We start from the raw sequence: 16738 nt of genomic DNA, 5'->3' as shown, positions 1-16738 counted from the left end.
GATTAGGATATTTGAATATTATGTGCTAAAGTTGTCCCGTCTTCCCCCACCCTTCTATGCGTATTTTTAATACTATGAAAGTGAAAATGCATTCACTGGAAACTTAATATCGCTTCTCGAAACCGAAAAGGGTTTCGTTTAGTTTGTTTTTTAATTTATTTTCTGTTGGGAAGTTTTATTGATGGTTTCAACTCCCATGCCCACAGTGTAGTTTTCCTACTCCCTGCAAAAAGTAGGATTTGCCGGCGTATGTGTCTTTGGGCAAGCCACTTTACGGTAATTACACAAAGTAACATATAAACATGGTAATTCGTAAGCTGGTAAGAAGTGTATGAACACATGTGTTAAAAACGACTCGTTTTCCGAACACGCGAGGATAAATAAGTAACATTCATTCAATTACTCAAACCCAGTGGCCAGTTATGGGTTGTCTTAATTGCCCGACATTTGTTAATATTCACCCAGAAAGTTATTATATGTGGTAACTTGTAAGCGAACACGAGGTGTATGAAACAGAACACCCGTGTTATAACAACTCTCATTTCCCCGCCATGCGAAAATAAATAAGTTTAAATTGTTCATTTAGTTAGTAAGGCAGTTTAGAATTTATCCGAATAAGATTAATCGTTTGCTAAAAGCCATAAACTTAATAGTTTCGCATGGTTTTTAACCTTTCTCGCTCGCAAGTATATTTAGAGAGTCGCCTTCCTGCTTGTCCTTCTATTTGGTTAGCATGCCCGTAGGCTTTATGAAAAACAGCAGACAATACAAACGCCAGACACAGTTAAACCTACGGGAAGGCCGCCACTACAACCTAGTTTAAATAGCGTGAGTAATATTCGCATGGTTGGTCATGGGTTTCAGAGATGTCAGGAAACATTTACGATTAGAATTCGAGCCGAGTTAGCACGAAAACATGTTATGCAGATACAGACCTAAGTTTTTAAGTTGAATTAGGCAAACTACGAGTTCATAGGAATGAAGAAATACGACTTATTTTTCTAACGCGTATTGAGTTTTGTTCAAATCATTTCAGCGTAGAAGTGTTTCTTTTAAGTTTCAACTACGTTAAACTGGACAGACTACAATATTAAAGAATCTCGCATATTGATTTTAACTTGTATTAAAATTATAAGGCGGTGTATTTAAACAGCATAGTAAAAGTTTTGAGCTTCTTTAAGTTAAACAAGTAAGCGCATGAAGGATTGTAATTTATTTTACTCACCTTGTGCCCGCTTGCAAGTTAAATGCAACGTTTTGTGTTTTGATTACCCCGAGTGTAGCGTTATCAATTCTTGTGGGAAATTTTTTCTATCAGGATTCGAAAGTTATGATTTGCGAATAAGCAAACGTTGTACGTCGTTAAACTATATAGTGGATAATGCGTATGCACGTTTACGGTCGAGTTGCTGAAGCTATTACAGTGTGTGGATAAGCAGACATGACTTTTAGTTGGTTTGGTTATTTATATCCTGGGGGTGAGAACTTGAATGACTTATCCATGGTTGCCACTCCCATGCACACAGTCGAGTTGCTGAAGCTATTGCAGTGTGTGGATAAGCAGGCATGACTTTTGGTTGGTTTGGTCATTTATATCTCGTAGGTGGGAACTTGAGTGACTTAGTTATATGTACATTAATACCGGACCTGCTTAAAACAACAAATGATTAATTTGTGACCTGTTTTATAATCATGCTTTATATCTATATATTACACCCTCTTAAATCAGCCATTACGTTAGTGTATAGACTGTAAACAAGACATTAACACGATGCTATATATACCATCAGTTGTATGTGGGCGTAAGAAGATAGAACATGAAGGCGCTTAAAGCATGAATGGTGACTAAGACTCGGTAAGGTGCCGAATAAAGCAGGGGTAATTCCGCAGCTATAGTAGACACCGGGTAACTCCAAATGCTTCACGCTTTAATAACAAACCGTTTAATATAAAGCGTCGAATCTGAGATTTCATTTGTGTTTAGCGTTAAAGCGTGACCGTAGCCATTACATAATTACAAAACGGAAAATAGAAACGAAACGAAAGCAGTACGACATACTTAATATATATATATAGTGCTGTGAGGTAAGATGGGACACCTTTAGCACATAATCTAAATTTCTTGATCGTGTTTCAAATAATCAACAACGGCCTATAGGACTCGTGAAGATACGGTTTTATAATTCTTTCAATTTTATCTGTTTACTGCCAAATTGGGCGAGAAAATGGAATGAAAAGGTGTCCCATCTTACCCCACTCTGATGTATAGAGAAAGAAAAGGGCTTAAATTGACAGAATCAGTAATAATGTACGTTCCATTTAGCTTTAAACTGATTGCAGATTCGATTGTCGCACTGTTGTGTTAAACCATGAAACTGAAAAAGAAAAATAAGAACAAGAAAACCAAGGAAAACATAGACCAAACCGATGCTACGTCACAACAAGTGACGTCACAGCCTGTGACGTCATACCCAGAGGAACACAATCCGTTTGCTGAAGAAGATCTCCTGAAAGAGGAAGAGAACGATTCGAAAAAGAAGAAGAAAAAGAAGAAAGAGAAATTGAAAAAAGAAAAAAAGAGAAAAGGAAGCAAGAAAGTGAAGAAGTTAAAGAGAAAACGAGAGAGAGCTGTTTCAAGGGCTGTACTTGAAGAAATAAACACGAATAACAATTCAAATAAACGAGAAACCGTGATAAATCCTGGGAGGTTCACACCCCATGGGAGTATCAGTAATGGGAATTCCCCAGCAGAAACACGGACCGAAGGTAGTTTTTTAGCTTTCAATCAAAAACCACGTGATAAATCGCCATCCAGGGTCTCACAGTTAAAACAAGAAGCCGTGACGTCACCAAAAATGACGTCATCCGAACCCGGCGCAGATAAAATTACTTTAAAACCTTCTCGTCTCAGTAGTGGCGATTTGAAAAAACTACATGACTTTAAAAAGACTAGTGATGACGTCACACGTGACGTAGCGTCGACGTCACAACACAGGAAAGTTACGATAGAAAGTTGTAAGGATGATAAGATAGAAGAAATAGAAGAACCGAAGCGAGAACGCGCGGTAACGCGGAGGGCACGAACGGCGTCGGTTCTTGTGTCTTCGAGAGAACGAAGGAAGAAGAAGAGATTGAGGTTGGCCAAGAAATGGAAGAGAATTAAAGGAAAAAAGAAAAACGTCGGAGGTAAGGAGTTTGGAACATGTATGTTGAAGTTGATCCTAGATGCTCACTTGAGTTATAACATAGGTGGCTTCTTATACACCAGTCATACATGGTGTATTCATACACCTCATGCTCACTGTCAAGTTATAACATTGGTGTCTTCTTATACACCAGACACACATGGTGTATTCATACACCCCATGCTCACTGTCAAGTTATAACAAGGGTGTCTTCTTATACACCAGACGCACATGGTGTATTCATACACCTCATGGTCACTTGAGTTATTACATGGGTGTCTTCTTATACACCAGTCATACATGGTGTATTCATACACCCCATGCTCACTGTCAAGTTATAACATAGGTGTCTTCTTATACACCGGACACACATGGTGTATTCATACACTTCATGCTCACTGTCGAGTTATAACATGGGTGTCTTCTTATACACCAGACATACATAGTGTAGTCATACACCCCATGCTCACTGTCAAGTTATAACATGGGTGTCTTCTTATACACCGGACACACATGGTGTATTCATACACCTCATGCTCACTGTCAAGTTATAACATGGGTGTCTTCTTATACACTAGACATACATGGTGTATATATACACCTCAACGTATCCTCTTGTCGAGAGGCGAGCGCTACAACCAGCATGCTCAAGTTGTTCTTTCAAAACTACAGACATAAACATGGTTTACTCAAACACCTCATACCTAATGATCAAATTTTAAACTTTTTTTGTAGACGATTCCGAAAGTTTAAAAAACTTCAACCCAAAACCGGCAAACCGCAACATTGAAAACCAAAATCTGGAAAAGTTACGCCACCAAGTGGACGAGGTGAAGACTTTGACGCAATATAATGTGGTGGAGGAGTTACATAAACGAGAGAGCGCCCTCATAGAGCTGGAGAAAAACACAGCTACGTTGGAGAAGTTTGCCGAGAGTTTTGCTAAGGTTGGGATGAGTTTTGGTCTTCTCATTTATATATTGTATAAGCTATGTTCTATTGTAGATATAGTGGGGGGGGGGCTTCTTTAGCTCTTAATCCCAACACCCTGATCGTATTTTAAACATTTAACAAAGGTCTATGGAAGTTGTGAACATACGGTTTTATATTTCTTTGATATTTCTTTCTTTGCTACCAAATGTGACAAAAAATAGAAAGAAAAGGTGTCTCATCTTCCCTCACTGGGGTAAGATGGTATATATTTTCATGTTTGTCCATGGTAGTAAACAAAAAAAGATTTACAGAAATATCTAACCGTATCCTCGCGACCTAAAAATAGCGTTTGTTAACACCCAGGGATTTAAGCCAGAATTGGCCCATTACCCCAACACCCAGGGATTAAAGCCAGAGTTGGCCCATTACCCCAACACCCAGGGATTTAAGCCAGGGTTGGCCCATCACCCCAACACCCAGGGATTTAAGCCAGGGTTGGCCCATCACCCCAACACCCAGGGATTTAAACCAGAGTTGGCCCATTACCCCAACTCCCAAAGTGCTACAGCAGTAACCTAACGTTTAAAGCATGTCCCTTTCCCCGAAGAGCTTTAATGGATGGAAGACCTTTCTTTACAAAACATTGTACATGACATTTAACAAAAATGACCCAGCAGTTGAACTCTGCTTATTATTTCAGACTGGACACGACATCCAGTTGAAGAAAAAAGCACAGAACAGATGCTGTGGAATTTTCTCTGGCTGTAGGGCGTGCTGGTATATATGTGCATGTGATCGGGGACTTAAGAAGAAAAATTTAAAAAAGAAGTTGCCCCCACCCACCCGAGGTTAGAAACTAACTTTTCCTGCTGTTTGGTATCTTGACGCTGCAATTATGGCGCTGTTTTTTATCTGTATGTTTTCGTCTTGTATTGGTATATATGCGTGTTGTAGCTCGCTGTTAACATGAATGAATGAATATATGAATCTTACTTTATCCTCGTGTGGCCAGAAAACGACAATCGTTATAACACGGGTGTTCATACACCTCGTGCCCGCTTTTGAGTTACCATGTATATTACTTTGTAAGTGATTATACATGATATACATGGTATACCATTGTGTGTGCGTTTTTGTTCCAAGCAACCCTGATGATGTCTCGCTGTATGGCTGACGAAACGCATATAATAAGTCCCTTTAGACCAAATAACACGAGGAAATCCCCTGCGTACACGTTGTAAATATTTACTTGATTATTTAATTAATTCCCTTAGCAAACGCCGATGCTTATGAAGACGATGACGTCAGCTACCAAACCACTCTCCTACGTCATCAAAACGAAACAACAATGACGCCATCAAAACAAAAATCAACTGATACGTCATCAGTTGATCGAAAACTTTTAACAGAGCCTAGTGTGACGTCATCAACGTCATCCATTGTTAATAGCGTTCGAAATTCGAGACTATTCGCGAGGTTGTCGCGTGCGTCACTTCCTTTCGCAGAGGAATCAACAAGAAGGTATTATGACGTCATAATTACGTAACGAGCGATGTAAACTAATTTTATAAACTGAAAAAACACACATAACATTCAAGTAACAGAAAAACACTCACCGATATAGAATAGAATGTGCATATACAATGTTACAGAATATAATGTGAGGTAATGGGCCAACTCTGGCCTAATTTTTTAGGATCGCTCACGTACAGAATGTTATAGCTATATATATATATTTGGTGGCGGTTTCCTAAAACAAAATCCAATTCTGTTTCAGCGATTCTCGATGCGACGATAAACAAGACCGCAAATATTCTTCAACAAGCGCCATTCATGACATCATAAAGAAGAATAATAAGACCGTAAGTAGAGACGCTAAGAAGAGCATCAAGAGAATTGCGTCACAATTCGATGACGAAGAACAAATGAAACGAGCGACGGAGTTACTTTTGCTGGATCACGATTGACGTAGCATGACAAAGCAGATTTTGTTGGACAAAACTGTGCCATATTTTCCGTAGATAACAAAACCATTGAAACATCGAAGCGTTTTTGTCAATTGTTTAAAACACGATCATGAAATACGGAATATTACGTGCTAACGTCGGTGTTCAGACCCTACAGTTCTATATGTACCTTGTATTTGCTTGTTGTTACCATAGTATAATAGAGTGGGGGAAGATGGGACACCTGTTTATTCTATTTTCTCGTCGCATTTGGTAGTAAATAAAGAACATTTAAAGAATTATAAAACCGTATCCTCACGACTCCTATAGACCGTTGTTAATTGTTTAAAACACGGTCAGGATATTTTGATATTATGAGCTAAAGGTGTCCCATTTTCCCCCACAGTACTATAATACAAATTACAAAACAGCTGGTTTTGACATTTTTTCACTATGTTTACTATATTACGTGAATTGGATAACCTGTCGCCCATAGCCCTCGTATATGTCAATTCCAGGTGGATATAATACGCATATCTTTGTGACTTAATGCAAGGTTATACGCAGAACGAATGCTTGTTTTAACCGAACTCACCGCTTCAGATGTATTTTAATAGCTAAGGTGAAAATAGTTAGGTTGTTTAAGTGTTAGGAGTTGGCTGTTACGCGTGTACAAATGCGATATGAATTACTGAAAAAAATGGGATACTTTTAACTCGCAGGCGCTAGTACGAGGAGTTTAAAGGCTATAATAAGTGAATGTAACTTAAATCCTTGAGTGGCCGGACAACTACAGTCGTTATACAGGTTTTTTTTTAACTCCCAAGGGCTATAGTAGGAGTGTATAAAGCGTTTAATGAATAAATGTAACTTGTTTATTCTCGCATAGCAGGAAACACCACTGATTACCACGTAGCGAGGATACAGTAAAAAGTTACGTTTGACAAACCTATCTTTTTTACAGAAACTTCTCAAATCGTAAGTTTATAATGGCAGATTATAGAAACGAAGCCGTTACTTCCCCACCCCGGCCTAATGTAGAGTTTAACTCAACACCTGGGATTGAATCTACCTTCAAACAAAAGTAGGTTGAAAATATCTTATATCGAATAGCTTTAATAGGGCAGGCGAAGATGGGACACCTTATTTTCCTGTCCCATTCGGTAGTAAACAAAGAACATTTAAAGAATTATAAAACCGTATCCCCACAACATCGATAGACCGTTGTTAATTGTTTAAAACGCGATCAGGATATTTGGATATTATGTGCTAAAGTTGTCCCATCTTTCCTCACCCTACCATATTCCCCACCATACTATTAAAGATTTAGTTAGAAGAAACGTATGCGTAAAGCTATGTAAATTACAACTGAATGCTATATGTTTTTACAAAATCATTTTCCGGTATCTACTTTAGTGTTACATTCAATATCTTGTTTTATACTAAACGGCTCAGGCGATCACATAACCAAGGAGAAACTGAATATCACTTAACAAAACCACCGATCGACTTTCAAAAACACAAACATCAACATTATAAAATATAAAACAGCAAAGAACCTAAGGAACGCCTCAATCCCATTATTACCGTAACCGGCTATTTCCCGCCCGGCTAATTCCCCCCGGCTATTTCCCCACCGGCTAATTCCCCCCAATGACTATTTCCCCCCGGCTAATTCCCCCCAATGACTATTTCCCCCCGGCTATTTCCCCCCCGTGACTATTCCCCTCCGGCTATTTCCCCCCCAAGACTATTTCCCCCCGGCTATTTCCCCCCCGTGACTATTCCCCTCCGGCTATTTCCCCCCCAAGACTATTCCCCTCCGGCTATTTCCCCCCCGGCTAGTTCCCCCCCGTGACCTTTCCCCCCGGCTATTCCCCCCCGGCTATTTCCCCCTTGGCTAGTTCCCCCCGTAACCATTCCCCCCCGTGACTATTCCCCCCCGGCTCTTTCCCCCCGGCTATTTCCCCCCCGGCTATTCCCCCCCCCGGCTATTCCCCCGGCTATTTCCCCCCGGCTATTTCCCCCGGCTATTTCCCCCCGGCTATTTCCCTTCCGACTGTTCCTCCACCGGCTGTTTCCCCCCATGACTATTCCTCCCTGTGACCATCGTGTTAGGGGGTTAGGGGTTAGGGGTTAGGGGTTAGGGGTTAGGGGTTAGGGGTTAGGGGTTAGGGGTTAGGGGTTAGGGGTTAGGGGTTAGGGGTTAGGGGTTAGGGGTTAGGGGTTAGGGGTTAGGGGTTAGGGGTTAGGGGTTAGGGGTTAGGGGTTAGGGTTAGGGGTTAGGGGTTAGGGGTTAGGGGTTAGGGGTTAGGGGTTAGGGGTTAGCCGTGGATAATAGTCTCGGGGGAAATAGCCGGGGGGAAATAGTCCCGGGGGGGAATAGTCCCGGGGGGAATAGCCTGGGGGAATAGTTACGGGGGGGAAATAGCCGGGGGGGAATTAGCCGGGGGGAATAGTCACGGGGGGAAAATAGCCTGGGGGAATAGTTACGGGGGGGAAATAGCCGGGGGGGAATAATCACGGGGGAATTAGCCGGGGGGAATAGTCACAGGGGGGAAATTTCCGGGGGGGAATAGTCACGGGGGGGGAAATAGCCGGGGGGAAATAGCCGGGGGGAAATAGCCGGTGGGAAATAGCCGGGGGGGAAATAGCCGGGGGGGAATGGTCACGGGGGGAAATATCCGGGGGGGAATAGTCACGGGGGGGAAATAGCCGGGGGGGAATGGTCACGGGGGGGATTTAGCCGGGGGGAAATAGTCAGGGGGGGAGTAGCCGGGGGGGAATGGTCACGGGGGGAATTAGCCGGGGGGAAATAGTCAGGGGGGGGAATAGTCACGGGGGGGAAGTAGCCGGGGGGAATAGTCACGGCGGGGAAGTAGCCGGGGGGGAAATAGCCGGGGGGAAATCGCCGGTGGGAAAACGCCTGGGGGGATATAGCCTAGAACCCATTATTACTACCTGCAAGGTTATAAACAATAATTATGTATTTCTAGATCAATGGCTCATTGTAACTTCGCGTTTGAACCATCTACGCCACCAACTGTGCAAAAATCAGTCCACGCTGTTAATGTGGTAAGCTGCATTGCATTGAGTATTTAATGTTATAATTATAGTGACTTATATATATTGTCCGGTGCCGTGGGATATATAGCGGTTAGCGCGCCTGCCTGCAACCTAGAGATAACGGGTTCAAGGCTTGACGCTGCTACCATTGTGGGCGTATGTGTTCTTGGGCAAGACACTTAACGACAATTGCCCCAACCCAGTTGTCACTAATGGGTTGTTAAAATTATCAAAAGTAACATACATGGTAACTCGTAAGCTGGCACGAGGTATTAAACCCGCGTGATAACGTCGTTTTCCGGCCATGCGAGTTTACAGCAAGTTACATTTATTCATACATCTAGGTTATTTAATATAGCACGCTAAGAATGTAATGAGATCTAACTCTGATCTAGCGCTCATGAAGTTGGGCGATTCCCGTAACGAAATAACAGTCAGGATCAAGTGATAGAAAATAGTACATTAGTTTTCCCGTTCCATTTGATAGTAAACAAAAAACATTCAAAAAATTATAAAACGGTTTTCCCACGACTCTCATATATAGACCGTTCTTAATTGTTTAAAACACAAGATATTTCTATATTATGTGCTAAAGGCGTCACATCTAACCCCGCAGTAAAAGTATATCATTATCATTACTCCACAGTGATAACGTTACTCTTTACTCTATAGGAGCAACCCATTAATACGTGGCCTAGCGCAGGAACACCGAAAAAAGATGGAGCGTTCGGTTGGTTGATAGTTATTGCCTGTTTCTTTATTGAAGGCCTGGTGTTTGGGACAATAAGCGGTCTTACCATATTCTTCATTCATTTTCAAGATGCGTTTTCAGCGACAAGTAACTTAGTAAGTCAGAAAGTGTTTAATAATGTAACTAAACTCAACTAGTTTATATCAATACGGTATCTGGTAACTATAACCCTCAACCATTGGGGGAAAATGGGACACCTTTAGCACATAATATCCAAATATTCTGATCGTATTTTAAACAACCAACAACGGTCTATGGGAGTTGTAAGGATGCGATTTTATAATTCTGTGAATGTTCTTCTTTTACTACTGTTACGTAAAGTGTGGTCCGGGAAGCTACTCTAACGGTCTATACCGCGACTGACCAGACTAGTGTAGGATTTCTTAACAGTTTAATGGCATATAAAATTACTATAATAAAACGGTAAGAATAACGCTCGAACACACTATAAAGTCTTGACCACAGTAACCAAATACAAGAACGTTCTAACTACGGTAATCAAATACACCAACGCAACGTCACTACACCCTCCACACAACCAGACTGCTGATTTGTGCAATATTTGGGCGAATGGAAAGTAAAACAGAAGAAAAGGCACACTCGCGCCACGACGACCAAATATGCTTAAAGGTGAAACAAGCGCGAGACGTATCCACCCAACACAAAAACCAAACATAAAACGGAAGAAAAACTAGGAAACAACACAGAATGAACGCCACAGCAAACTACACACAAAAGCCAAAACTGTTTAACGCTAAAAGAAACAATACGTCACACTACTAAATAAACGGCAAAAACTACACACAAAAGCCAAAACTGTTTAACGCTAAAAGAAACAATACGTCACACCACTAAATAAATGAAGGAAATATAATAAAAAAGTTTCCCACCTTCCCCCATCCTGCTGTATAAAAACTCTATTGAACTAGTTCAATTATAGCAACTTAATTTAACACTGCCCCTATTTAAATAGAATCCGTCATCAAACGCAATAATATAAACTAAAGGCGCCCTTAGACGGCATAACGTCATAGGAGTAGAACTGAAACACTAAACGGTAAACTGCGCAACTAACTGCTGCATGATCTGAAATGCACATTAGAAATAAACCAAATACACTAAACGGTAAACTGCACAACTAAAGAAATGAACCAAATACACTAAACGGTAAACTGCACAACTGAAATGCACATTAGAAATGAGCTAAATACAAGGAAAGCGTTGACACGTGCGGCGCCGAAAGCACGTGATTAATAATTAGACGAGTAGTGAAACAATGAATTGTGGGCGTAGGTATCCTTGGGCAAGACACTTAACGGCAATTGCTCCAAGCCAGCGGTCACAAATGGGTTGTCAAAACTATCAGCCATACACAATTTTTTTTAAAAAAATCCATCAAAAATAATCACCCACAAAATAACATACATGGTAACCCTAAAAAAAACAAAACTAGAACAATTGAATGTGATAACAGAACTACGGACCGCAACAAAGCATCGCCAGAGTAATAGGGAATAAATAATACGATTATGTAACCACGTTATAACTGCCCCCCCAGCAAAATGCAGGGTGTAGCGACTAAACGATGATAATAGATATTGAAACAATAAAACAAGTTATCTATTGTAACGTAACATTCAATAGGTGGAACTCATTTCTAGGAGTCAACGGCAAAATAAAAGTCTCAATGAAGTAAAATTAAAGCAATATTTTACCAACCGCTAGACGACGCTACACTCAAATCGAAAGTAACTAAAAAACTCCCTATTGGGGATTCCCAATTTTGCCCTATGTTAAAGCATAGGCAGTGTATTTAGACCAATTTTTCACTTTTAAAATCAAAGTTTCTCAATATCTAAAGGTATCCTGGGTCCCTTCCATATCCCTTGCCACACTTCACGCATCAGGAATACTAGCCAGCATTCTGAGCACCAAATATGGACCTAGACCCGTAGTTATGCTAGGCGGGCTACTCGCGTCTACTGGTTTTGCCCTGTCGTCGTTTTCTACGAATATTGTCCACCTATATATCGGTATTGGGGCGATCACTGGTACGTATTATACACTATTAACTTTCTGTGCTTGAATATTTAGTGCAAGCTTTATTTACATGCGATAATTGATCTTTGTATACTTGGATATATAGTACACGTATATCTATTTACACCTATAACAAGTTTAATTTGGAAGTTTAAAATTGGTTTAACTCGACAGTTGGCACAAGGTGTGGTAAATGGTTGTGCAATAACACACAACTATTAATATAATAACACATATATTAACCCCCAACCCCAGGCATTGGCTTTGGACTTGCCTACGTTCCTTCCAATGTACTTGTTGCAAATATATTTGATAAAAAGCGAGCCCTAGCCTTCTGTATAACTTCAACTGGGGGGCCTGTTGTCTCATTTGTGTTTGCTCCATTGTTCCAGGTGATGTAATAATGTGTATTGTGATGTCATTGTGTTAGTAATATCATCAATAGATGCTTTGTTTATCTAACAACTGTTTCTCATTGTTTCCCCTTTATAATGAGACTCTGTTTAAATTAAATGTAATTATTTGCCTAAACACGAATAACTGTTAAGTTTTAATCTCTGGTATTAAAAGATATTGTTTTTTTTTCAACATATATCATAGAATACAAACTTACTGTAAGTTGGTATGCTATGATATAAGTACCAACATTAGGAGTTTTTTTAGGGTGTAACGGTCACGCCTTTTATCCAAAACAATATTTTATTCCTTTTTATCAAAAAGCGTGTTTTACCAGCTGTTATTTTACCGTTACTACCCGTTTTTTCACTTTTGTCATGACTAAACAGACGAAATAAATTTCATTTATTCATCTATTCACCGCAGGCCCTAGTTGCAACGTACACTTGGCACCAAGCGTTGCGAATTATCGCTGCGATTCTACTTATGATCACACTGTGTGGTATGGTTATGTCATCGCCTGATGAACCGACCGGAGTTATTGAATGCAGCGAGGAAAAAGAATCCATCAATACTGTTGCAAACAATACCAATAATGACATCACAAAGACCGGTTTGTTTTCTAATATCTGTCACTTTATCTCTTTAAAATAAAAAAAAAAACTTATTTTAAACATCTTTTAAAAAAGAATTTTTTTTGAACTTGAAATAGTTTTTATTGGAATTTTTCTGTTGAATGGCGCAGATATAAATATTTTATTTGTGATCAAAAGATAAATTTTCAGCTCCATCTTTCCCAGTACTGCAAACAATCCAAGAGGTAACAGTGATGCCAGATAAAAACCAACTTTTAACAACAACAGCACACACAAGTGAACCATCACTGATATCTGGAAACACTTCTCAGTTCACAAGGAATAAATGGAAAAGCAAAAGTTTTACTGATTCAAAAGGGTAAAATATTTTTAGGAAATGACAGTGAGCATAAGGTTTACGAATACACCACGTGTGTCTGGTGTATAAGAAGACACCCTTGTTATAACTCGACAGTAAGCATGAGGTGTATGAATACAACATGTGTGTCTGGTGTATAAGAAGTCACCCATGTTATAACTCGACAGTGAGGATGAGGTGTATGAATACAACATGTGTGTCTGGTGTTTATTACATCACAATCACCATATATTTATTCCAGAACCCACAATTGGAAACGCAGTGTCCGCTTTGATCTTCCAACTGTTTCCCGTGGCAACCAGAAAAGTGTTGACCAAAAAGTTTTAATCCCCAAAGAGACCCCAGAGCCTGTGGTAACACTGAAAATAAATAGAATATCAAGTGAAGAGGAAATAAGAAACACCGTCAAACAAATAACAGATGAAGCTAATAAGCCTCCTATTACACAGAAAGCGGTAATAATACTGATTGTTTTAAATAAGCAGCATTGTTGTATAAGAGAGATTTTTAACTCTTCATGTTACATATTTATTAAGTCACACATAACAACAGTCGTCAAAACACAGGTGTTCTGTTGTTACTTATTTATCCCCACATGGTGCGGCAACAACAATCATTTTATACGGGTGTTCTGTTTCATACACCTCGAGCCAGCTTACGAGTTACCACGTATGCGGCTTTGTGGGTAATTTTTTTATGTATGGCTGATAATTTAGACAACATATTAGTGACCACTGGGTTGGAGAAATTGCTGTTAAGTGTCTTGCCCAAGTACACATATACCCACAACGGTATAATAGTTATTGTCCGCCACGTTAAGGTTACACCCATTTATTACTCCAGGGTCTGCAATGGAAAATCTTAAAAGAGCCTTCCTTTTTCCTCTACTGCATTACTGGCCTATGCATTGGAGCTGGGGCTTTCACACCTAATGTCTTCCTTGCGCCTCATGCTGCTTCTAAGGGGTTCGTGAATTTCCAAGGAGCTTATCTGGTTTCTATTATGGGAGGTGTGTCCATTGTAAGCAGGTAGGTAAATATATAAATAAATGTAACTTATTTTATCTTCGCATGGCGGGGCAATGTCGTTATAACATAGGTGTTCTGTTTAACACACCTCATGCCCACTTACAAGTTACCACGCATGTAACTAATTTTATCCTCACATGGCGGGGCAATGTCGTTATAACATAGGTGTTCTGTTTCATACACCTCATGCACGCTTACGAGTCACTCCAAATGTAACTTTGTAGGTGATTAAAAAAAGAATCAAAATATGTTTTATTCGCAGTTTGGCAAGCGGGTGGGTTGCTACGCTAACTTCTGTCAGTCTTCTCTACTTTGACATTCTATCTCTGCTAGCACTTGGTATTTGCTGCCTGTTATGCCCGCTTGCTACTACTTATGTTGAGCTTGTAATCTTCTGCATTGGATTTGGGCTGTTCTCAGGTATTTGCTAAGTGTATTAAGCTTAATCCACCAGGTAGTAAATGTAAGTTTTTACTTATACTGTAATTGTGTCTTCTTATTCACCAGACACACATGTTAAACTCATACACCTGGTACAGCATGTGTGTCTAGTGTATAAGAAGACAGCCATGTTATAGCTTGACAGTAAGCATGAGGTATAAAAAGACACCCATGTTATAGCTTGACAGTAAGCATGAGGTATAAAAAGACACCCATGTTATAACTTGATATACATTATCTAGCATGAGGATTTGGGCAAATCTTCACAAATCTGGGGAGGGAATATAGATAAAACTAATAGCATGTTTTTCCCATAGGTGCAGTCATGGCTCTTCCATTTGCTGTCCTTGCCGAAATAGTGGGGGTTGATTGCTTAGCAACTGGTCTCGGATTCTTTTTTATGGTTACAAGCGTTGCTGTGCTCATTACTCCTCCAGTGGCAGGTTGTATATTATTTCTATAGCAGTTGGTCATGATTAAGCGCTATGATCTCAAAACAAAATATATGTTTTTCGGCCACGCAGGGATAAAGTATAAGTTTCATTCATTCATTCACTACAGACACAACAGTTGTGTTTTACCATAGGTTGGTTGGTTGATATAAACGGCTCATATGACTCAATCTTCTATCTCTCTGGTGTTGCCTTGGTAACAGCATCACTGATGGTATTCATCATATCTTTAAGATTTCGGCTTCTTCGTCGAAAAAGAGAGGCTCAACTTTCGGATGTTATTTCTAAGGTTTGTTGTGTTACATTGTACGGGTTTCGTCTTTACGCACACTTTTGTTTAGAAGAGAGAAGTTTTACTTGATAATAATTAAACATAAATAGCATATTTGTCTGCCAGGTGTAGCGACCACGCTTTTCCAATTAATATAACTATGTTTTACCTGTAAGTCTGTTTTTGCAGCTGTTGTTTTGTGCTGCGTTTGTCAAAGACCTTATTAACTAGTGAGTCAGTTAGGAAGATTACTTTTATATCTATTCCAAAAATAATTTCTGAATGTCTCCCACTTTTTTTCTATACACCTGCTGTAACAAAACAATCTGTATGTATCTGCTCTTATAAAACAAATTGTGCTTCTTATAAAACAAGGTGCATGTATCTGTTGTTAAAAACTTTGTTCTGTAGGTTGGCAGTAGCAAAAAGAGAAACTCTATTTTGGGAACTCTCTTTCCTGAAGAATCCCCACTTCAATTATATGATCTCTATGTGAATGGTAAGTGTTGTTTCTATGTTGTTGTAGCATTAAGTAATCTTCAGAGTTCAGAAGACTAGAGCCTGCCTGTAGCCCAAAGGTAATGGAATCAAGGTTCTTCGCTGCTACTATTATGGGCAAATGTGTCCTTTGGTAATACACTAACGCCAATTGCTTTAACCCAGTAACATTAAATGGGTTGTCAAAATTATCAGCCATATAAAAATCTCCTAAAAAATAGTCGTCCACAAAGTAACATACTTGGCAACTCATAAGCAGGCATGAGGTGTATGAAACAGAACACTTGTGTTTTTGACTGTCGTTTTGGCCATGCAAGGATAAACAAGTTACATTCATTTCTTCACTGTATACCTGCAAATAAAACACATCATTCATCAGATTTGAACAATATAAGGGTCCCCCCTTCAATCTCAATGACTCATCTAAGAAGACAAAGTATTTTATAATCTTGTAAGCAAACATATAATAATTAAAATGTATATATTCAAATAAAAATAATTGTATATAGAAATGTTGATATGTTTAGCCAAAAATATATGTTGTTTTTGTGTATAAATACTGGTGTTATAAACCACAGACCATTCTACATACCTTTTAATAAAATGTTGTCAAGTTGTTAAATGAACAAAACATGAATCCTTCCAAAAATTCTCAACAAATATTCACCCACGAAGTTACATACATGGTAAAGCGTAAGCGGGCACGAGGTGTATGAAATAGAACACCCGTGTTATAACGACTATAGTCGCTCCATCAGGCGAGGATAAATAAGTTGT

General features: G+C 39.6%; 2 protein-coding genes across 5 annotated transcripts; both read left to right on the top strand.

The window, feature by feature from the left end:
- The first annotated feature begins 640 nt into the window (after positions 1–640).
- LOC149725873 (uncharacterized) lies at positions 641–6505 on the top strand. The gene is made up of 5 exons (XM_089891128.1): positions 641–3186; positions 3921–4132; positions 4819–4966; positions 5393–5639; positions 5896–6505. The coding sequence occupies exons 1-5, from the start codon at positions 2370–2372 to the stop codon at positions 6083–6085; spliced, it is 1614 nt and encodes a 537-aa protein (XP_089747254.1). The 5' UTR covers positions 641–2369; the 3' UTR covers positions 6086–6505.
- A 143-nt stretch (positions 6506–6648) lies between these two features.
- LOC149725872 (monocarboxylate transporter 13-like) lies at positions 6649–16592 on the top strand. Of its 4 annotated transcripts, none has more exons than XM_089891117.1 (14): positions 6649–7148; positions 9061–9139; positions 9803–9976; positions 11743–11932; positions 12177–12313; positions 12744–12930; positions 13118–13271; positions 13513–13726; positions 14115–14299; positions 14562–14719; positions 15058–15183; positions 15327–15481; positions 15875–15962; positions 16341–16592. In XM_089891117.1, the coding sequence occupies exons 1-14, from the start codon at positions 7054–7056 to the stop codon at positions 16406–16408; spliced, it is 2010 nt and encodes a 669-aa protein (XP_089747243.1). In that variant the 5' UTR covers positions 6649–7053; the 3' UTR covers positions 16409–16592. The 4 variants fall into 4 exon arrangements, with proteins under 4 accessions (XP_089747243.1, XP_089747242.1, XP_089747241.1 ...); XM_089891116.1 differs by having other exon boundaries at positions 13103–13271; XM_089891115.1 differs by having other exon boundaries at positions 13091–13271.
- Positions 16593–16738: the final 146 nt, after the last annotated feature.

Source organism: Ciona robusta, chromosome 13 (genome assembly GCF_009617815.1).
Source record: "Ciona robusta chromosome 13, ASM961781v2".
Lineage (NCBI taxonomy): Eukaryota > Metazoa > Chordata > Ascidiacea > Phlebobranchia > Cionidae > Ciona > Ciona robusta.
This window is presented reverse-complemented; position numbering and strand designations above follow the sequence as displayed.